At 56.9% G+C, this 21,599-nt stretch overlaps 1 protein-coding gene and 1 long non-coding RNA gene across 3 annotated transcripts; one reads left to right on the top strand and one right to left on the bottom strand.

The window, feature by feature from the left end:
* Window positions 1–1,821: 1,821 nt before the first annotated feature.
* On the top strand, window positions 1,822–10,813 carry Tbx1 (T-box transcription factor 1). Of its 2 annotated transcripts, XM_060370042.1 has the most exons (9): window positions 1,837–2,059; window positions 2,619–2,738; window positions 3,849–4,197; window positions 5,575–5,676; window positions 6,470–6,641; window positions 7,201–7,356; window positions 7,812–7,879; window positions 7,968–8,068; window positions 8,331–10,813. In XM_060370042.1, the coding sequence occupies exons 2-9, from the start codon at window positions 2,705–2,707 to the stop codon at window positions 8,804–8,806; spliced, it is 1,458 nt and encodes a 485-aa protein (XP_060226025.1). In that variant the 5' UTR covers window positions 1,837–2,059; window positions 2,619–2,704; the 3' UTR covers window positions 8,807–10,813. The 2 variants fall into 2 exon arrangements, with proteins under 2 accessions (XP_021500900.2, XP_060226025.1); XM_021645225.2 differs by having other exon boundaries at window positions 1,822–2,738.
* LOC132648492 (uncharacterized) lies at window positions 5,063–6,675 on the bottom strand. The gene is made up of 3 exons (XR_009586872.1): window positions 6,556–6,675; window positions 5,590–5,654; window positions 5,063–5,315 (listed from the first exon to the last, which is right to left on the bottom strand). It is a non-coding gene; the product is annotated as an uncharacterized LOC132648492 (long non-coding RNA).
* Window positions 10,814–21,599: the final 10,786 nt, after the last annotated feature.

Genomic DNA, 21,599 nt, shown 5'->3' with positions numbered 1-21,599 from the left:
GCACTTCCCAGGGAAGGGGGGAAGACTCCGCGTTCCTTCTGAACCCGCGTGCAGGGTGCAGGGCTACCGAGTAGGTTCGTTCCTCAGTGCTGTGGGCAAGAACTGGGGGTGAGGCAGGCTCGGGAGGAGAGGAGCGCGGGCCAGTTACTGGGTGACGAGGGACAGACCTCACAGTTTCCGAGCAGCTCCCGGGGAAGGGGCAGTCCGAAGAGCCCGAGGCAGGAGACCGAAGAGGCGGCTCCTCTAGGCAGGCTAGAGGCTACGACGGACTTGCACTTGCAGGGTTTCGGGTTTCTTAAGCCAGTCTTCCCAAGGGTTCCAATTTTCTACTGTGTTGGCTAGTGTGGGCAGCTTTGGGGAGGAAGCATGCCGGTGATCAGGGTGGTGCGTATCCGCTGCGAGTAGAGCTGGTTGGCCACACACAGGACTGGCTAAGCGCCCCCCCCCCCCATTCCCAGCCTCTGCGCAAAGGGGATTGTTTGCTGTGAAGTGTTTGCTGACCCAGCTGTGGGCTGCAAGCGCAACCACAGCAGGAAGGGGTTAACGGAGACTAGGGAGACGTCCCTCATCAACGCAGGTGTGGGCTGGAGACTAGGTACAGACCACAGGGCTAACCTAGAGCAACCAGGAGCTCCGGAGGTTTTTCACTTTCACTTCTCAGCGTTGGCCTTACCGAGGCCCAGGGTCTGGCTGCAGCCCTGGGAAGAGGTCCTGGAGAAAACCCCAGGCACTCCACCCTGGGACCATGTGTATCCCAATAAGGCACAATCACCTGCCAGGGCCCCATCCCTACATCCCCGCATGAGGCTCCGCTTAGAGGGCCTCACCGGACGAAGATCTTTGATGCCACTACCTCTCTGCATCACTGTGTGACCTTTACGCACCTGCCCGCTGCCCACGGCGGGGCTCTTCTTCTATGGAGGCTATCCCTTCTGGGGTTTTGGAGGCGATGGGCTAGCCCTGCTCAGGGAAGAGGGAAAGAGCCCCGTGACCCACCCAGTCCCCACACAACACTCCTTAGACCTGTCCCCCAGGCCAGCGACACAGGCCACTGACATCACCCCCTGAATGGATGGCCCACTCCTGCACCATGACCTGGAGACAGCTTCCCTTAAGCCTTCAGTGTGTCCTTAAGCTTTCAGCTGCAGGCTGGGGCAGGCCGAGGGCATCCGTCCAGTCACACACTCCTCCCACACCACCGCCATCCATCAGGCAGCTCCCAGATACCCACTCCCTGCACGACTGGCCTTGATCCTTCCAACTAGTAGGCTTTACAGCCCAAGGAGTGGAGGCCTTGAGACTGTACAAAGCCCAGGAGAGGCTGCTCGCATCCCACCGCATCTGGACCAGCTCAGCAGAAGGCCTGTAAAGTCCTGGGCAGAAAGGCCTTGCAAACTGGGCCTTGTGTCTGCTAGTCTTTAGGAGAATGGGGGGGGGGGGGGTTCTGGGCTTCATATCCTGTGCGCAAAGGTCACGGGCATACTGAACGGGTCAGACGGGGCCCTGAGACAGTAGGTGAAGGGAAGGTGCAGGAGAAGTGGAGATTGGTGCAGTGAAGATGCCTTGGTGTCATGATGCCTTGAGGCCCAAAGGCTGAGGGCCTGGTCCCGCACCTTAGCAGCTAGGCCTTGCCTGTGGGCAGGCTGGCCTCAGGGTGGAGAGGGGACAGCACCCCACCATGCGGTCTGAATTTCTCCGACGTGTCCTCAGCTCCCTCGGCCGGCCAGGCCCCGCCCCCGGCCCTCCCTGCGCCCCGCTGGTGCGCAGGGAGGTCGGAGGCGCGGGCACTGCCCACCCTCCGGATGTAAAAACGTCCTGGCCAGAGGCGGGCGGTGCGCGCAGGGTGCGCGTGACGCTGGGGCTCCCGGGCTGTGCGGCCTGGGCGGCGTCCCACGGCTCGCTTCCCCACCACGAAAGCAAGCTGACCCAAGGGGCCTGTAGGGGCATTTGCTGGGGACGTCCAGCTCTGCGGCGCGGAGGGAAGAAGGACTCCGCAGCCCCGGGGCTATCTGCCCGTGGCCTGTGCGAGAGCCAGAGCCGGAGCCGCTCTGTCACCCAGGTGCAGGGGCCGCCGGGGAGGAGGTGGAGGCAGGTGGGGCCAAGGGCAGGGCTAGACTCAGGCAGCCCCTCAGCGCCTCTCCAGTGCCCTGACAGCTCCAACTTGGGCTGAGTGCTTGAGACACCGCAGCTTCTCCTTTGGGGCTGTAGACTCTGGTGGTGGCTTTGCCCACTAGAGGGGACGTCCAGCCTCCGCAGAAGCAGCGGGATGTCTAAGGGGCGTTGGTCACACGGGGCCCTGGGAGCAGAGACCAGGGACAGAGAGCTTGGAAGGCGGGAGGGCCCTGAATTTGCAGGGCGCTCCAACTGTCCGGACTCCCGGGCCAATACTGGCTGAAAATGGGGGGGTCTCATGACGCCATAATCCCCTGGGCCTGGGACCGGAGGCTGTGAGTGGCACTACAGGCCCCCGCCCCCGGGGCCCCCTGCGCTGGGCTGGGCGCGGTGCGGCTGGGCGTACGCAGTCGGAGGCGGCGCCGGTCAGGCCGGGGCGCCTATGGACGCGCGGAGCCCGCTGTCTGCCCGGGCCAGCGCGTTCAGCATCGCCTCTCTCGTTGCAGCCGAGGCCTCGGAGGGCGCCGCCCACCGGGGCCCCGGGCCCTTGGACCGGGCGAAACCTCGCCGGCCACCGGGATCCCCAGCCGGGATGCACTTCAGCACGGTCACCAGAGACATGGAAGGTGAGCCTTCCGTCTGCGTCCACACCCGCCGGGCGTCCGCCGGCCCCCTGCTGCGAGGCCCTGCGGCCCAGCGGCTAGAGAGGCGCTCTAGGCCGGGTGGGCGCCAACCTTGAAGCTGGGACTCTGGGACAGGGGGAAAGGGCGGCATTCCCCCCCAGAATCATTCCGCCTACCATCCCGGGACAGAAGCATCAGGGGCTGAGCACGGCAGCTACGTCTTCAAGAGAGAGGACAGCGGGGGAGGAGGCTTTGAGCTGGAAGAAGGAGAGATGATTAGATAAGAGTCGGGGGACGCAGTGAAGGGGAGGTACAAACAAACAAACAAACAAAAACACAGAGCCAGGAGGGCAGCCAGGGGAAAGGAAAGCGAGAGAGCGGAAAAATGCCACAGAGGTGAGAGACGAAGGTGCACACAAAGGAAATACGGTAACCGAAAAGAAAATGAAGGAAAAAACTCGAAACAGAGACGTGACTTCACGAAAGAACACGGGAAAGGCCGCAGAGTTTTTATTCGCTTTTAAAAGGGCAAAGAGTCGAATGATAGAGAATCTAGTGAGAAGGAATATCCAGAACTAAGAGGAAGAGGTTAGACGGAAGGGGAGACTAGAACTCTGGAGAGTGGAGAGACCGACACCGGGAAAGGAGCGAGAGGCAGGGGGCTGAGGAGAAGCTGCGGCGAGGGAGAGGAGACAGAACCGCGATGGGAAGTCGAAAGCGGGGACACAAAGGTAGAGGAGCGAGGCCCGGGGCGCGGCTGACGCAGGGCAGGAGCCGACGCGCGCTGGCGGCGGCGGGGGGCCCCGCGCACCGGGCCCGCCGTCCCCGGAGCCGGTCGGAGCGGTCGGGGGGCCCCGGGCCCGCGGCGGGGGAGGGGCGGGGGGGAGGGGCGCGGGCCATTGTCTCGGCGGGGCGGGGCGGGGCGGGGCCGCTCGGCGGGGCCGGCCCGCGGGGTGGGGCGGCGCGGCCCGGGGCGCGTGCGGCGCGGCGCCCGCCACTCGGCCCGCCGCGCGGGACGGCGCTCCGGTCGGCGGCGGGGCGGCCTTCGGGTCATGATCTCCGCCGTGTCCAGCCCGTGGCTCACGCAGCTCTCGCACTTCTGCGACGTTGCAGCCTTCGCGGCCAGCAGCCTGAGCGGCCTGGGAGCCCCGTCGCCGGGCGCCGACCCGTTCGGGCCGCGCGAGCCGCCGCCGCCGCCGCGCTACGACCCGTGCGCCGCCGCCCCCGGCGCCCCGGGCCCGCCGCCGCCGCCGCGCGCCTACCCGTTCGCGCCCGCCCCCGGGGCGGCCAGCAGCTCGGCGGCGGAGCCCGAGGGGCCCGGGGCCAGCCGCGCCGCCGCGGCCAAGGCTCCGGTGAAGAAGAACCCGAAGGTGGCCAGCGTGAGCGTGCAGCTCGAGATGAAGGCGCTGTGGGACGAGTTCAACCAGCTGGGCACCGAGATGATCGTCACCAAGGCGGGCAGGTCAGGCGCCCCCTCCCCGCGCCCCTACCCACGTGCGTGCCGCGCTCCTGGCTGCGTGTCCGAGGGATGCGCAAGAGCAGGGCCGAGAAGCGGGGGGGACGTGCGGCCCTGCCACCTGCGGGTCCCTCTGGCCTCTCTGCTGACCCGGCTCCGGCGACAGTCCGCGGAGCACCAACCGCGAGTCCCTGGAGTCCGCGAGGGAAATCTGTGAGCCGAGAGTGCGCCCGGCTGCGGTTAGGCGGCCGCCGGCTAGGGAACCCCCGCGTTGGTTCAGTCTGTATGGCTAGCTCAAGAGCAAACTTCTCTTAGTTTGTATGGATAATTTTAGGAGAGCTTTAAGGCCATTAAAAGCCAGTCCGCTCGGTTTCCGGGAACTCGAGACCCGGTTTTCTTGGGCCTCAATGTTGGCCGTTGTGGGCCCAGTTCTCCACAAGCCTGGCAGGGTATCCGTGCCAGTGGCCTTGTTGTTTGTTTTAAGAGCCGAGAGGGAAAGGGAACAATTGCAGATGCTCCCGATTTGACCAGGAGACAAAGGCGGGTGCTGGGTTGTGTCTAATGTACACATCAGCTCCTTGGCCAAGGAGGCTCAGGGCCTGTTTGCAAAGCCTTGCCGAGGTTTCTGTTTCCCTGCTGTGCAGTCCTCCCCGGGGAACGGAGGGCCTGTCCCTCGCTGCCGCTCTGCGGGTTTTCTCCAGGCTCTTTAGCTGTCCATACCAACACTGAAGACAGCCTGGGGCAGACCAACAAGGGCCTTGAATGGAGGGGTTTAGAGGCGAGGGAGGAAACCGGGAAAGTATAATCCGGAGTCAATTGCAAGCAGGTTCTTAGGGGAAAGCGGGAACTTGCCTGTGCCCAGGTGGGAGACTCTGGCCGGGTCTTGAGAGTTGGAGACTGGAGTACTGGGGTGCCGGTGTTCCTGGGGGGCTGGACCACACTGGCAGTAGAGACTTTTGGAATCACTGCAGTGTTCGGTTTCACTTTGTTGGAGCCGGGAAGTCTTCGCTTTGTTGGACCAAGCAGGGGAGGCTCTGAGAAGGGCAGAGAGGCCCCAGGATCTGGATCTGAGGTACCCTGCTGCTGGTTGAGGCTGTGTCCAGGAATTCCTGGGGCAAGGTTGTCTGTGTAGGCAAAGAAGACAGAACCGGCTTTGGGATTCTGGTTAGGCATTTCTGTGTTTCAGAGAGGGGCCTGGGGCCTGGCCTGCCGCTGCCTTGCCCAAGGTTGGATAAGGGCCTACTTGAGGACAGAGAGTCTAGACAGCAGCTAAAGAGGGAGCAGAAGGAAGGGCTGAGCTAGGGGCTGGCCGGCCAGAGAAGCTAAGAGTAGAGAGCCGTCCTGCGCTCCCCCACCTGAGGTGACCTGACCTGCTCCCCTCAGACGAATGTTCCCCACCTTCCAAGTGAAGCTCTTTGGAATGGATCCCATGGCTGACTACATGCTGCTCATGGACTTTGTGCCTGTGGATGACAAACGCTACCGGTGAGCAAGCCTTGGGGACCGCTGGGACAAGCTCCGTGTTCAGGGAACAGGGAGGGTGTGCTAGAAAAAAACAAACAAACAACAACAACAACAAAAACCCTGCCTGCTGACAGACCTCAAATGCCAAGTAAGTCTCTCATGACCGGGTCCTCCTGTACCGGCTGCCCGGGGCTGCTCCTTCCCTGCCTGATACCGCCCCGCTCAGAGCTCAGATCCCACCCTATGTCTCCTGAGCCCCCTCGGAGGTCGCTCACGCTGTAGTGGCCTCTTGAGCTTCTAGCCACAGACAGCTCAGATATCGTCGCCTGTGTGGCCTGCCGTGTTGCTCGGGTCCCCTTCCCCCTCTCCAGAGAACCTTTGGTTGCCGAGCGGGGCCGGAAAGGTGGGGTGGCCGGTAAAGATTGTGCAGGGCGGGCCTGGGCTGCCTGCACAATTAACAGTAATTAATAAAGGGAACATGGGCCGCCCTGTGCCCAAAGCCACTGGCCAGTGACGCCAAATCCAGTCTCTGACCTCCTGGGCCCCGGGGCAGGCAGACCCGCTTGCAGCGAAATGGAAGGAGGGGAGTGGCTTCCTCTCTCTCTGCCGCAGCAGGACCCAGGCTCTCCGCACATTTTCTGTGTCGGGGCCTTGGGAAGGTTTCTAGTTTCTCCAAGGTCCTCTCTGGAGCCGCCGTGAAGTATGGGTCTTGACTTAGCCGTGGGCAGAAACAACTCGAAAGCAGAGTTCACGGCAGGCCGGGAGCTTCTTGTTTACCCCTGTAGATCATGACCCTCCCACTATGTTGCCCTAGGTACGCTTTCCATAGCTCCTCCTGGCTAGTGGCCGGCAAGGCAGACCCCGCCACACCTGGCCGAGTGCACTACCACCCTGACTCACCGGCTAAGGGCGCGCAGTGGATGAAGCAAATCGTGTCTTTTGACAAGCTGAAGCTGACCAATAACCTGCTGGATGACAATGGCCACGTAGGCGACCCTTCTCCGGCTTCTGGGCTGTCCCCGGTTGCAGGCCTTCCAAGGTCCCCACCTTGGAAGGGGCTAGAGACAGGGGCGGTTCTGAGGCAGCACGGGGTGGCAGGCTTCTGTCAGGATGGCCTCAGTCTGAGGGGTCACGGTCCTTCCCTTCCCCGCTCTGAACTCAGGTGGGGGGACTCTTTTTAATTGGAAAGGGGATCCCTTCGTGAGAAGAGAGCAGGAGTCTTGTGGAATCGCAGCGGGGGGGGGGGGAGGGAGGGAGAGTGTGGGGGTCTTTCCTGCTGGAGAGCTTTGTCTCACACCCACCACCCCCTTCAGGCCTGGGGCAATCCTTGGGGTCCTAAGTAAAGCCGATCTACAGCCCCATCATTTGCCAGCTGAAGAAGCGTCTTTCCCTGGAAACCCTAAACGGGCTGCAAGGCCCTGTGTAGTCTTTAGAATTGAGGGGTTTGCCCAGATTGGGGGGTGGGGGGTTTCACTGCTCACTTCATCCTCTCCAGGCTCACGGCCGGGAGGGGGAGGGGGGCTGACTCCCATCCTTGTCTTCCAGATTATTCTCAACTCCATGCACAGATACCAGCCCCGCTTCCATGTCGTCTACGTAGACCCTCGAAAAGACAGTGAGAAATATGCGGAGGAGAACTTCAAAACTTTTGTGTTTGAGGAGACACGCTTCACTGCAGTCACAGCCTACCAGAACCACCGGGTGAGGGCCTGCTGGGGGGTCCTGGGGACGGGCACACCGCTGCCCTCTCCCTCCGCAGGCCAGCCCAGCCTCCTAGAGCGGCTTGACCTCTGTAGCAGCAACTGTCACTGTAGCCTGAAAGTTTGTTTTCCAAACTATTCCGGAAACTCCCCATCAGTGGCCTGATCCGAGGTTTACCCAGATTCCTAGGGCGCCAGCTAAGTTGCCCTGTTTGTGCTGGGGGGGGGGGCGAGGAGGGCGGAGGTGACCACATTCCCATCCCAGCCAGGGACACGAGTCTTCCTCGTCATTTATTTGGGGAGGCCAAGATAGGTCTAGTGAGAGAGAGGGCGCCTCGTGCTGGGGCCGGGATGGCTGTGGGTTCCTCTCTTCTCCGTAACTCTCCCGTGTCCGTCCGCGGCTGGCTGTGGAGGTCGGGCTGCGAGCGCGGCCAGCTCACGTCGGCTTCCCCACAGATCACGCAGCTCAAGATCGCCAGCAACCCCTTCGCCAAGGGCTTCCGGGACTGCGACCCCGAGGACTGGTGAGTGCCCTCCGGGGGGTGGGGGGGGGAAGACGAGGGCCTGGGCGCCGGGCCGGGGAGCCCGCGGTGACCCACTCCCCCTCCGCAGGCCCCGAAACCACCGCCCCGGAGCGCTGCCGCTCGTGAGTGCCTTCGCCCGCTCTCGGAACCCCGTGGCTTCCCCCACGCAGCCCAACGGGGCAGAGAAAGGTAGGACCCGGGGCCGCGCGGTCGCGGCCGGCCGCAGCCTGCGCGCGCTCGGCCCGGCTCAGCCGCCGCAGCCCGCCTCGCCCGCCCGCGCCCCCGGGGCGTCGCAGCTTCCACGGTCGCGCGGGGGTGGCGGCGGGGCGGGAGGGCGGGCAAGCGGGCACCCGTCCTCCTGCCGTCCGCCGGGGGTGGCGGCTCGGCAGGTGCGCTCCGACGCCTCCTCTACCCCCCTCCCCCGCGTGCTCATCCCCGGCTCTCCCCGCAGACGCCGCCGAAGCCAGGCGAGAGTTCGACCGCGACCCGGGCCCCGCCGCGCTCGGCGACGCCGCGCACCCGCAGCAGCTGCTGGCGCGCGTGCTGAGCCCCGCGCTGCCCGGGCCCGGAGGCCTCGTCCCGCTCCCCGGCGCGTCGGGGGGCCGCCACAGCCCCCCTCACCCCGACCTGCGCCTGGAGGCGCCCGGCGCGTCCGAGCCGCTGCACCACCATCCCTACAAGTACCCCTCCGCCGCCGCCGCCGCCGCCTACGACCACTACCTTGGCGCCAAGAGCCGGCCGGCGCCCTACCCGCTGCCGGGCCTGCGCGGCCACGGCTACCACGCGCACCCGCACGCGCACCCGCACCACCACCACCACCACCCGGCGGTGAACCCGGCCGCCGCCGCCGCCGCCGCCGCCGCCGCGGCCAACGTGTACTCGTCGGCGGCGGCGCCCCCCGGCGCCTACGACTACTGCCCCAGATAGTGCGCCCGCGCGCGCGGGTCCCCAGGGTCCCCCCAAGGACGCGCTCCCCAGCTGGGGAGCCACGCGGGCCCCCCGCCCGCCCGCCAGTGCCAAAGCTCCCGTCCGAGGCGGAAGGAAGTGGTATTTATTGTTCTCCGCGAGACCGCGTCGCCTCCGGCCCGGCCGGCATTTGCAGTGTAGACGACCCGAGTGAGCCCCGCCTGCGGGCGGTGTAGATACGTGTAGATATGTGTAGATACTGTAGATACTGCCCCGGCGCCGATTTCATAAACGGTTTCGCCTCTTTTGGAAACTGCCGATGTATTTATTCATTTGTAGCCGATTCGATGGGGCCGGGGGCGTCTTTGGGAGAGAGGGACTCAGTGTTCCCAGCCCTGGTCACTGGGGTGGGCGTGGGCGCGGAGCAAAGGTCTCCTCCGCTAACCCTCCCCTCCCTCCCCGTGGGCTCTCCGCCTCTCTTCCCGCCGCTCCCGGGGTCCTCTCCGGGCTGTCTGCGCGGTCTCCCCGGGATAGGCACTGCACTTCAGCTCTCCACACCTGCAGCTGCTGGTGCAGGACGCGGGCCTCGGTGTTGACCTGTTTGGAGGACTAGACTTTACAAGTTTTTCCGTGGAAGCCGGGAAGGATGCTCCAGACAGGACACTGTCCATCCGGCCTCGGATGGCATGTGGAAAGACAAACACAGGCGGGTTTGACCCTCCCAGCATTGCCCTGGCCTGGCACCAGCCCAGAATTGTGTTTCCCCCTGTTTATTGACTTTATTCACTGAATGTCCCCACAGAGCCATTGGGGGTGGGGGGACGCACAATGACAGTGGTCATGAGTCATCTTGAAACTCCCGTGTGAAGCAGTTTTTCCTAGGCCAGGTGGCTGGGTGACCAGTCTCCCTTAACTCAACACCATCGAAGTGGCCAAAGGAACCCTTTGATCCCTCCCTTCCTGAGCCCCAGCAGGAAGGGCCACCCGAAGGCCAGCCAGAGGCAAGGCTGCCTTATGCCTCAAATAAACGGGAAATGCCAGGTTCCATCCCTGGCTTTCTGTTTCAGTGTGTTCATGGCACTTGCTGCCGGTAGAGACGCTCCTTTCTCAGGCACTTCCAGATGTCAACTCCTACCAACTTTGTCTCAAGGCTCACCTGTCCCAGGTTGGATGGCCAGCTCCTTCTCTCCAAGGGCATCTAGCACCAGGGCATGAGGACTGCGGCAGCATCAGTTCACAGGACCGGAGGGGATAGAACTGTAGGGACACTCTCCTGAGCGCCGCTATGGGCATGCATTCTCAAGTCCTGCCCCTACCCTACCTTCAAGTGCAAGCTCTTTTCTATACAGTGGCTCTGCCAAGGCCACCTGTTGTGCATTGGCCTCATACTTTTGTCCCTGGGAAGCCAGGGACTCCATGTCTACCGGAGTGGTAGGCTGGGGTTTGTCCTGCAGAGGGCAATGGTCAGCTTCTGGCAGCCCCTCTCCCTGGTGGAATGCAGCCATTTCACATTCCTTCAACACGCAGGGAATCTGGGGAAGCGCTGTTTCCTTAGAGACCTCCACTTCTGTGTTGGTTGAAGCTGAAGTGAGCAGTCCCAGCACCTGGTTTTTGAAAATGGGGAACATACCAAAGAGCAGAGACCCTAAGTGTGCAACTCACTGACCCTGAAAATATCTCTGCTCCCACAAAGCTGGCTTGTTTGTAAGGAGAACTGGGTCACTGCTGGCCACATGAAAGTACATTTTATGGCTCAGGTCCTCGCTGGTGTGATTCCTAGTGCTACGTGCTCACGCACTTCATGCTGATCAGAGGCAAATGACTCTCCAAGACCCAGGGCTTCTTTCTTGTCTCAGGGTTGAGCCTAAGAACCTCTTGGAAACAGGAGGCTGTGCAGGGACACACTGCTGTCATGGTCTCCTTCCTCCTTGTTTGTTTGCTATGTGCTTGGCACTGCCCTGACTGCCGACTCCATGGAGCTGACCTCTCTATGGGAAGCTGCCTCTGAACAGCCCTTGACTGCCTTAGGAGAAGTGGCTTTCCAGAAGTTTCTTTTTCTGTGATGGCCAATCTGTTTTTGTTTTTGTTTGTTTGTTTCATTGTTTTTTTTTTTTTTTTTTAAACAGAGTTCACTATGTAGTTCTGGCTGTCCTGGAACTTACTATGTGGATCAGACTGGCCTCAAACTCACGGAGATCTATCTACCTGGCCCTGCCAAGGAGCTAGGATTCACAGTGCTCCACTGTGCCCTGCTTTGTTTTCTGAATGTGTGCCCTCCCCCGTTCAGACTCTGCACTCCCAGTGTGATGGTGTTACGAGGTAGAGCCTTTAGAATGATACTCGGTCATGGGTGGGAGTGATGTAGAGGTGGGTGGGAAGGGTGGACAAGGACCCCCGGAGAAGGGTTAGGACCCATACAAAGGACACAGATGCCGAAGAAACAGCGCAGTGGTTAAGAACACTGGCTGTTCTTCCAGAGGGTCGCAGTCTAGTTCTCAGCACCGCATGGTGGCTCAGTGTGGTTTACAACCACCTGTAATTCCAATTTCAGGAGGTACAACAGATGCCCTTCTCTGGCCTCCACAGGCACTGCATACGCACGGTGCACAGGCAAAACACTCATACTCATAAAAATAAATTTAAAAAGGGAGCACACCATACCATCTCCCCGATCTTGCATTTCCAGCTCTGGAGGAGAAGGAGAAATGAGCACACCTTTAATCCCAGCTCTCAGGGGGCAGAGGCAATGGGGTTTTTGTAAGCTCTCCATCAGCCTGATCTACACAGAGTCCCAGGACAGTCAGAGCTACAAAAACCCTCCTCCTCAAAAGGAGTAAAGTCCCCTGCTGTAAGCTGACTGGCTTTTGGTAACCACTGGTTACAGTTGACTTGAATGACTAGAGAGCCAGAGTCTTTTCCATTCACTTTAGCTTCCTCAGTGGCCACACTGCCTGCCCTGCCCTAGGCTGCTGTCCTGTCCTGTGTGCACTCTTATTTGTACCTGCATCTCCTTCATCACCCAAACCCTAGTTGGTCTTTCCCCTGTGCTGTCCCAGGCATCCCCGGATGGTGCAGATAGCCTGGGCTCCTATTCATGCTTCAAAATTCTTCAGAAATAGAATAAACACCCAACTGAAGAACCAAACCAACTAGAGGAAGATGAGACAAGGCCCAGAGCCTCATGCAGCCTGCTAGGGACCCCAGGGGTGTCTGCCCCGAAATGGTACTTTTGTGTAAAGGGAAGTAGGAGTGCCGTGGTGCCTTGGGTCTTCTTCCTCCAGGGAAACATTTGGGATGCAGAGGACAAGGGGCACTGCTGAGGGCTGCTAGAGCGGTGCTGACAGAAAGAGACCCTCGCTGTTCTGCAGCTCCAGCCCGCAGGCCAGCTGGGGAAGCCAGGAGTGTGTGGGATTCCGGCGATGACAGTGTGGAGGCTGAGACACTCAGCTCCAGGTGAACTACAGATCAAAGTGGCAGCCAGAGGGAGCAGGGCCAGCCGGGCACTGGCAGACATGGAGAGACGGCCAAGCGGGCATGAGGTCTGTGGTGGCAGGACAGGCTGCTTGGATTGGTCCGTGTGCCTCAGTTTTCTCTTTGTGCTTTGGTGATGTTTGGTCTGTGTAAATGGTGGGGTCCATGTGGACTCTAAGCACTGGGACATTCATGTCTTATGTTTCCTCTTCTCTGTGTGTGTTTCTTGGGGTTCCAGCTGGACTTGGCCAAGGAGTTTGCTCCACACTCCCCCCTGTCCCCCTCCCCCCCAATCTCTCTAGCCACCTTCACATCCTGCTGTGGGTCTATCTGGCCCAGGGCAAGTAGAGACTGGGCCCCTGGCCCTGCAAGACTGACAGGACCTTCTTCCTGGCAATGAGTCTTGCGTTCTTTGCGTTTCCCTAACCACACATCAAGCCTTTGATTCAGTTCCCTTTCCTGCTTGTTGTATTACTTCAAACCAGATGGGCTCCTCAGATGAAGTCTGGAGACTCCGAGTCTGTGTAACGCTGCCAGGTCTGTGTGTGGGAAACAGCAGAGGCAAAGGTATTCTGCTAACAGCAACCCAGGGAGGGAGAGGGCTGAGGGCTGTTAAGCTCGCAGCAGAAATTAAGCTGTCCTCTTAATTGTGAGGGCTAGCAGGGCAGCATCCTTGATCAGTTCTCATTTGCCAGTTTCATTCTCATTCCACCATCCCCTGCTCCATTTCTGGAGTTTGGGTCAGCCCACAACCTGCCCTGCAGACCCCATCAGGCTTTAGCCCCACAATGTGCCCACCTGTGTGAGGCATGCTTGTGTCTTTTATTGATCTCTCTCTGCACATACCCACTATCCTTCTATTCTTCCAGCCCTGGTTCACGGCAGCCCCCTGCCTTCACACCTACCTTTTAGAATAGACAGTTTTCTTAGATCTCCCCTACCCCCGCTGCCAAGACGGTTTCTCTCCTTCCACAGCGAGGCTGCCAATGGCAGCACCCCAGGCTCCTGAAATGGCCGTGTTGTCCAGGCTATGCATTAGACCCTCACCTGGAGGTCCTGATTCTATTCCAAGGTAAGTGGAATAGAATCCTTTCCTGTACAGCTTGTTCTGGCAGATAGAGGCAGCCTGGTAGACTTGGGGACATACACCCCCTATCCTGCTATTCCTGTCCCTTTGGCTTCTAGTCCTCCTGGACTCCTGTGGTGAAGGCCCCTCCCTTGGGGTGGGGAGGAGGGCTGGCTTTCCTGAGGTGGGAGTATTCGAAGAAGGAGTCAAGCCCACACTCAGAGCCCATCTCACAGGAACTGGCTACACCTCTCCCAAGAAGCTAACAAAGGGCTTCTGCCCGGAGGCCAAGCATAGAGCCACTCTGCAGGCTGCTACCCAGCAGCTCCAGAAGGGTGTGGCCTCCAGCCCACCAGGATGGTCTCTGGGCTGATGTGCTGTTCAGTCTCAGGCTGGCCCCTGGCTCTTGGTGCCCGGGTTTCCCTCCAGCTCAGACAATTCCCAGTCTATTGTCTTGCCTCCATCCAGACTAATTGTCTTGAAAGCAGGCTTACATTACAGTTGTCACTGGAAGCTAGCTTTCTTTAAGAGAAAGCCTCAGTTAAGATACAATTCGACACATATCTCACACAAAGATGGCTGTTCTGTTTTGGTTTTGTTTTCTTTTTGAGACAGGATTTCTCTGGGTAACCATTGGGTGTACTGGAACTCCCTTTGTAGGCCAGGTTGGCTTCAAACTCAAGAGATCTTCCTGCCTCCCGAGTGCTGGGGTTAAAGGTGTGTGCCACCACTGCCCAGTTTAAGATGTATATTCTTAAAAAACAAACAAAATAGCAACCTTGTCTGAGAGTGTAGCTCAGTGGTAGGCATGTGCCTAACACCTGACAAAATTCACCTGAGGTGAATTCAATGCCCAGCTCTGAAAACAAAAACAAAAACAAAGCCCAAAAGCCAACTGGTGTCTCATACTGTAATTCAACTCTTGGGAGGCTGAGACAGAAGGATTGACAGAAATCTGAGGCTATCCTGGGCTACATAGTGAGACCCTGTCTCAAAAAAAAATTTTTTTAATACATTAAAATAAAGAATTAAGTGAGATGAAGGAGGCCAGCAATTGCAGTTATCCTGTGCTTCAGGCACAGGTGTGTAACAGAGCAACTGGGGGGAAGGGCAGAGATTCAACATGCTTTTATCCATGATATAGCAGTTCCACTCCTTGAGACACCCTCAAAACTAGTGAAGGAGGAGCTCCCCAAGTATGTGCACACCAATGTTTACAGCCGCATCACTCAGAACAGCCAAGAGGCAGGGCAAGCCTCATGGCCTTGGGAGATGGATAAGAAAGCTAAATGTGGTTCATCCATGCAATGGGATAGTTCCCAGCCTTCAAGATGAAGGGATCGCCGACACCTGCTACAGCACAGATAGTTTGTTCAGCAAATAGGCCAGTGATCAGACAAGTACTGTATGATGTTACGGATATGAGGCGACCCGAGGTCTGGAGAGATGGCTCAGTGCTTAGGAGCACTGGGCACTTCCCCAGAGGTCAATTTCCGACTCCCACGTGATGCCTCACAACCATCTGTAATTCCAGTCCAGGGATCTGAGGTCCTCTTCTGACCTCTGTGAGTACCATGTACACTAGGGGTGCACATACATACATGTAAGCAAAACTCTCCTACACACCTCAGCTCTTGGCTGCTTGTGGCCTGCTAGTGTCTCTGCTCTCATTTCCCTTGTGCAGCATTGAGTATCGTAGCTAGTAGAGGACCCTGGCCCTAGAGGATCAGTGCCACTCCTTGCTCTGGATGGGCCCAGTCTGCCCTAGCAGGCAGAAGTGTAGAGCATGGGGCCTTTCACACCAGTGACAGTGTAAGGAGTCTCAGCTTCTGCTCTGAGGAGCCACATGTGTCCACGAGGAGAGAGGTAATGGTCACAGGTAGCCAGGCACTGTGGGTTGGGAGGATGGAGGAGTGGGTAGGGGTGGGTGCGGGGAGCTCCCACATCCGAGGTCTACATCAGGCCCAGATCAGGCGGTGGAGTCTAGGGACAGATGGCATGCTGCATGGCAGGTGACCCAGTGGGCTGGGGGAGGCTTGGAGCAAGCATGTTTACAAAGAGGAAGGACAGAGATACAGAGATGTATGCCCAACAGCCACGGCAGCTCCTGTCCGACCCAGGATGAATCCCAGGTGTGCCATGGCAACAGGGTGGTGACTGTGCCAGGGAACAACCCAGAAATAAAAAGAAAGTGCTGACACAGGCGATTCCTGGAGGCTCCAGCCGTGGTGTTGAGTAAAGGCAGCCAGGCCTGGGTGGCACGACGCTGCAGGACTCCACTTCCATGCCATGCAGAAAGGCAAAGCCATGGTGAGAATCACCTCATGCCAAGGGCTGCAGGCGTGGGACAGGCCAGTCAGCACAGGGCAGGAGGGAGGATCTTATTGGGTAATGGAAATTTTGTTAAAACCTTGTCAAAACTGGGGCAACGGCTCAACCAATAAAGTGTTCACTCACAGATATGAGTTTGATCTCCAGAACTCAAGTGGAAAGCTGGGTACAGTGGCACGTGCCTGGACCCCAGTACCAGCAAAATGGAGAAAGGATGAGCCCTGGGACACTGGCTGGCTGGTGTGGCTGAATCCATGAGCTCAGGGTTCAGTGAAAGAGCCTGCTCAAAACTTAAGATGGGAAGTGGCCAAGGAAGACACCTGATGTGATTTCTGCTCTTTCCCCATGTGAGTGTACCTCTCTCTCTCTCTCTCTCTCTCTCTCACACACACACACACACACACACACACACAGCGCTGGTCAAAACTCACTAAACTGAATGGTAGGGAGGGGAAGTGCAATTTCTCTTGTGCAAAGTGCACAACTTTCTGGGGACTTTTCCTCTTATTTCTGCCTCTTGCACTCCTTCTCCTGCTTTGTCTCCCCCAAACTGACCGACATTCTGCTGGTGTTGGGCGGCCCCATGCCGACAAAGATTGGTGCTCTCTGCAGGAGTGGGCTGCTGGGAATGGAGGTTGCAGTGCTCTGCCTCTGGCACATTCCTACATCCTTCTACCCTGTGCCATGACTTGAAGTAGCCCAGGATCAACGAGAGGTAGCTATTGGATCTTGGACTTGTCAGCTTCTATTCTGGATGACCTATTTTTGTCTCTGCTGTTTTGTTACAGCAACATCTGAGAACGAGTCCCTGAAGCTTCTAAGAATTTATGTTGTTTCCACCTGCTCTCAATAGGGTGTTAACTAGGAAGGATGGTTAGCTTCAAAGTTGAGATTCCCCTGCCTCAGCTTCACTCCCAGAAAACATTACAAATATGACTTGTGTTCTGTGTTTTTTGGTTTGTTTGTTTGTTTGTTTTGAGATGGGGTCTTTCTTTGTAAACCAGGTCAGTCTGGAGGTCTGGAGACCAACCAGGCTAGCCTTGAACTTATTAGAGATCTGCCTGCCTCTGCCTCCTGAGTGCTGGGCATAAAGGCGAGCACCATCATGCCTGGTCAACTTGTACTTTTGTTTAGTTTTTTTTTTTTTTTTATGGTGTGATGGAAATTGGGATCTTGGGTACACTAGGCAAACTTTCTTTGCCAATGAACTGTATCTACAAGCTAAAGTTCTTCTGTTATGTTTTTTTATTTTGCTTTGTTTTTATTTTGTTTTGTTTTTGAGACAAGGTTTCACAGTGTAGCCCTGGCTGGTCTGAAACTTGCTAAGAAGATCAAGTTGGCCTTGAGTTTAAAGGCAATCTTTCTGCCTCACTACCCATTATGCTGGGATTATAGGCACATGCTACCACACCCAGCCCAAACCTTGTTTGTTTGGTTGATTGATTGATTTTTGAGACAGTATTGGCCCCATAGGCTTATATATTAGAATGCTTGGTCATCAAGGAGTGGAACTGTTTGAAAGTTTAGAAGGATTAGGAGGTGTGGCCTTGTTGGAGGAACTGTGCCCCTGGGGTTGGGCTTTGAAGTTTCAAAAGCCCAGTCTCTGTTTCTCTTTCTCTCTGCCTTCGGGTCAGGATGTAGCTTTCAGCCACTGCTCCAGCACCGTGCTTCTTACCATGCTGGTAATGGACTAAGCCTCTAAAACTGTAGGGAAGCCCTCAACTAATACTTTCTTTTGTAAGAGTTGCCCTGGGCATAGTGTCTCTTCAGCAATAGAACAATGACTAAAACAGAAGTTGGTAGCAGGGAGCAGGGTGTTGCTGTGACAGACATGGCCATGATGCTTGTTGGCAGAATGTGGACTTTGGGACTCTGGATTAGGAAAGCAGTCGAACACTTTTAAGTTGGGTTGAAGGGACCATCTAGTAGGAGCATGAAAGCTAGCACCTAGTAGGTGCTGAGAGCAATGTAGATTATGAGGGCCCAGCTCAAGAAATTTCAGGAGGGAAGAATATTAGTAAGTGGCCTAGAGACCATTGTGATGTTTTGGCCAAGAATGTGGCTGTTTTTTGCCTTTGCCCTACAAATCTGCCTGAGGCTAAATGAGAGCTTTGGATTCAAGGCTTTGACGGAGGAGATTTCAAGACAGTCTAGTGCTGACTCCGTTGTGTGGTTACTAGTAATCACTCTTACACAGATCTATGATGAAAAGGAGCAAGCTGGACCAGAAACATGCAAAACGTACAGTTTGAGGAGAAAAGGAGAACCAGGAAATGTTTTGTTGGAGCTGAGTGTTGTGCTCAAGAAGATAAAAAAGTTTAAAGAAAAGCCTGATGCTAAGTAGAATAAAGGGAGTGGTGACCTCAGGGCATGACACCATCCAGCCAAGTTTCCAACTTGTGGAAAGGAAATAAAGAAAAGCTTGAACAGTGAAGGTTTCAAAAGGCCATGCTCAAGCCAGTCTCTGTCTCTTGTCTCTCTCTCTCTGTCTCTCTGCCTTTGGATCAGGATTTAGGAGGTAGCTCTCAATGACTGCTCCAGCTCCAGGCTCCCTGTCATGAAAATAATGAACTAATAAGCCATTCAAACTGTAAGCAAAGCTCCAGTTAAACGCTTTGTTTTTGTAAGAGTTACCGTGATCGTGGTGTCTCCTCACAGCAACAGAACTGTGAGTAACAGCCTAGGCGTTCCTCAAACAGCCTGTCTGCGTTACTCCTGGCATGTAGGATGTGCTCTTGGAGACTCCACGTAAGAAGTTTAACTCCCCTGAGACCACTCCACCGAGAAAGAAAGGGGTTTATGCAATTGTCCTGTCACCAGCCTCTAGTGGGCCCCGCCAATGGGCCAGATACTTAAATGAAGAAGCTGGAGGTTAAGGAGGAAGAGTTAAGGCCATGTGACTGCTGTGTGACAGAGATAAACCCTGTGGCCAAGCTCCTCTCAGACACCACCGCCACACACACACACAAAGTCTACAGGTGAAGAGACAGCTGTTACACCCATCAGTTTATTATCCAGCAACAGTGACAGGGTGAAGACAAGTGAGCCAATTCCACAACAGTGTTTTACAATAGAATGTAAACACTGCAGCCAGTGTTTCCTGACCGCGGCACTTCTAGCCCGTGCCTGGCTGTCCCTCCTACAGGTTAGATTTTCCTGTTTGAGTGAAAAAGAGTTCCTAGTGCGTCCATCCCGTCTGGATAGTCTACGCTGGTCCCTCAGAGATGCCCTGGCACCGTGGGGAGCAGCGTGCTTGGTAGCAGCGGCCAGGCCCCTTCATCTGCACATGGTGAAGGTGGGCATCTCTTAACGTGAAGGCTGACAGATTTTCTCTGTAAATACCGGCTGTGGCTCTGACATCCTGGTTAGACATCACGAGGCAGCTGTGGGCAGCGCACGGGGGCAGCGGAGTGCGGGCATGCCTCTTCTCCCAGGCTTCCTCCCTGGCACGATTGGACTGTGAAAGCAGCCTGCTTGTTCTAGTCTTTTGATTTTTTTTTTTTTTTTGAGATGGTTTCATTCTGTTGGAGTACAGGGAAACTCGGGACCACATATGTGTAGGACAGCACCTGGCGAAAGCAGCCCATTTAGTTCCCATTTTTAATTTTATTTTTTGGGGGAACAGGGTCTTACTATACAACCCTGGCTGGCCAGAAACTCACTATTCCACTTGCCTCTAGAGAGCTAGGATTAAAGGCATGTGCCACGATCCCCTCCCCCCTTTCTTTGGTGACAGAATTATCTTGCTGCATAGTCCAGGCTCACTTCAAACTTGTGATCCTCCTGCCTTCACTTCCCAGTGGCTCACTGGAAATGAGTGCCTGCTACTAATCTTGGCTTGATACCATTGGCCACACCCTGTTCGCTTATGGTCCATAGTGTCACCGCATAAACCTTGATGGTACATGTTCCGTGAGCAGAGCTGCGGAATCTTTGCTGTGGAGTCCACCAGTCACTTCCCATCTGGCTACCCTTTCGGGATTCTGTCTTCCTGTCTGCCTCACTGAGGGCTAGAGAGTGGCTTGCTGCCCCTAGGGAGCCAACAAAATGTTAAGAGAGTGAGCACTAAGGCCAAGCTGCTGAGACTTCCTGAGTCCTCAGGCAACAGCAGAACACCTCCGGGAGAGGGGGTGTGTCGGGGTGGTGCGCAGGCCAAGGCCTCACAGCAGAGGCAGGCCTAGCAGGCCCTGCAGCAACATGCCTTTCCTAAAGCTGGTGGGGTTGGTGGTTCCTTGTCTGTCTGAGGCACAGGCGTACAGCAGGTTCGGCTTTGATGGTGCACCGATGCCAGCTTGCTTGTCTGCCACCCTGGGGTTCCGCATAAAGTTATACCTAGTTGAGAATCAAGCATTTCTAAAGAGCCCCGAAGGGATATTTTGTCTTTGTGCAAACAGTCCTTTTCTGTAGAGGAAGTTCTGTGGCTTCTTGGCAGACACAGGTGGGAAACACCTCAGTGAACGTTATTTACTCCTTCGAAGTAGAGACGTGCAGCACACGTCACCATAGCCAGCCCTGGGCAGCAGCAGCGGCTTCTCTGCATGCTGTGCTCTGAGTCCTTGGATAATCTCATGGTATCTGATAACCCCTCAGCGTCCAGGGCTGAATCCCAGCGCAGCCTGTCCAGCTTATCCTCAGACTATCCCCAGACTATCTGTGATCCCAACTCTCTTACTCAGAGTTTGCATTGCTCCGATAAAACACCATGACCAAAAGCAACTTGGGGAGGAAATGTTTGATTTCATCTTACAACTCTCATGTCCCAGTCCATCACTGAAGGAAGCTGGGGCAGGAACTGGACGCAAGAACCTGGAGGCAACAAGTGAGGCAGAGGCATGGCTTGCCCAGCCTGCTTCTTCCTACGACTCAGAACCAGCCCAGGGGTGGCACCACCTGACTCAAGCATTGATCAAGAACATGCCAGGCAGACTTGCCATATGCTGACATTTTCTCAGTTTAAGAACCCTTCTTCCCAAAAGACCCTGGCCGTGTCAAGTTGACCAACAAACAACTAGCCTGCAGCTTTGTAAGTTATTCTGGGATCAGAGCCAGGTGCCCACAGGGTCACCTGTCCTAGAGAGGCCCAGCTAGCAGCACGGGCTAAGAAGGTGCTGGCAGTCGCTGCTGCCTCACAGAATAGCCCTGAGTCAGGAACAGAGCGGGCATGTAGAGGTCCAAGGCAACATCTATTCCGGAGGTCACCCATGATGCCACGGTTTGAGTCCCATGAGTCTTCCAGGTCTGAAGCCAGAGCTGCTGGGCCTCTCTGGTGGCGCTCACTGGCCCTACAGCTGCACCCAAGCCTTAGACTGAGCTACCAAAGTTACCAAGTAGACACTCTTAAGGCTACCCTGTTTACCACACAGAGGAACATGGGCAGGGGCTTGAGGCAGCCCCTCCAGGTCGAGCCCTGCTTAGCAGCCACAGGGTCTCTCAGGAACGGGAGGGAATCCTCCTACCACCTGACTGCAGCCCTTTGAAGTGGCAAGTTGAGGAATGAGCTCATGCTTGTGCTCCTGACTCAAGGGAACCTCCACTGAGGACATCGAGGCAGTTGGGTATGGAGGCAGACACAGATAATTCCACACACTCAGGAGGTAGAGAGTTCCAGAGCAGTCTGGGTTACACAGAGAAACAAAATGGAAAATGATGTTCTGGATGAATACACCAACCCAGAATCAGCACTGAGCACAAGTAATGCCTGGCACTGTTTCCAGTACTCGTTTTCTTTGGCTGTGAGTGGCCTCCTGTGATGTAAAAGGCTGTGTGGATGTGTAGACAGCCAACAGAGAGGCAGTGAATGGGACCTGTGTCTCTCAGGTGACTGGCTGGCCCGCTGGTCTGGGTAATGTCTAAGGGGAGAGTGCCCTTGACTACTGTTCTAGGGCTATGCTGCTGCTGCCAGGAGCTGCAGTCCCCCAGGCTTGTTCCGGGAACATGCGCAGTATG

This window comes from Meriones unguiculatus, chromosome 17, assembly GCF_030254825.1.
Source record: "Meriones unguiculatus strain TT.TT164.6M chromosome 17, Bangor_MerUng_6.1, whole genome shotgun sequence".
In the NCBI taxonomy this organism is placed as follows: Eukaryota; Metazoa; Chordata; class Mammalia; order Rodentia; family Muridae; genus Meriones; species Meriones unguiculatus.
The sequence above is the reverse complement of the archived record's forward strand: the minus strand, read 5'-3'. Positions and strand labels throughout refer to the sequence as shown.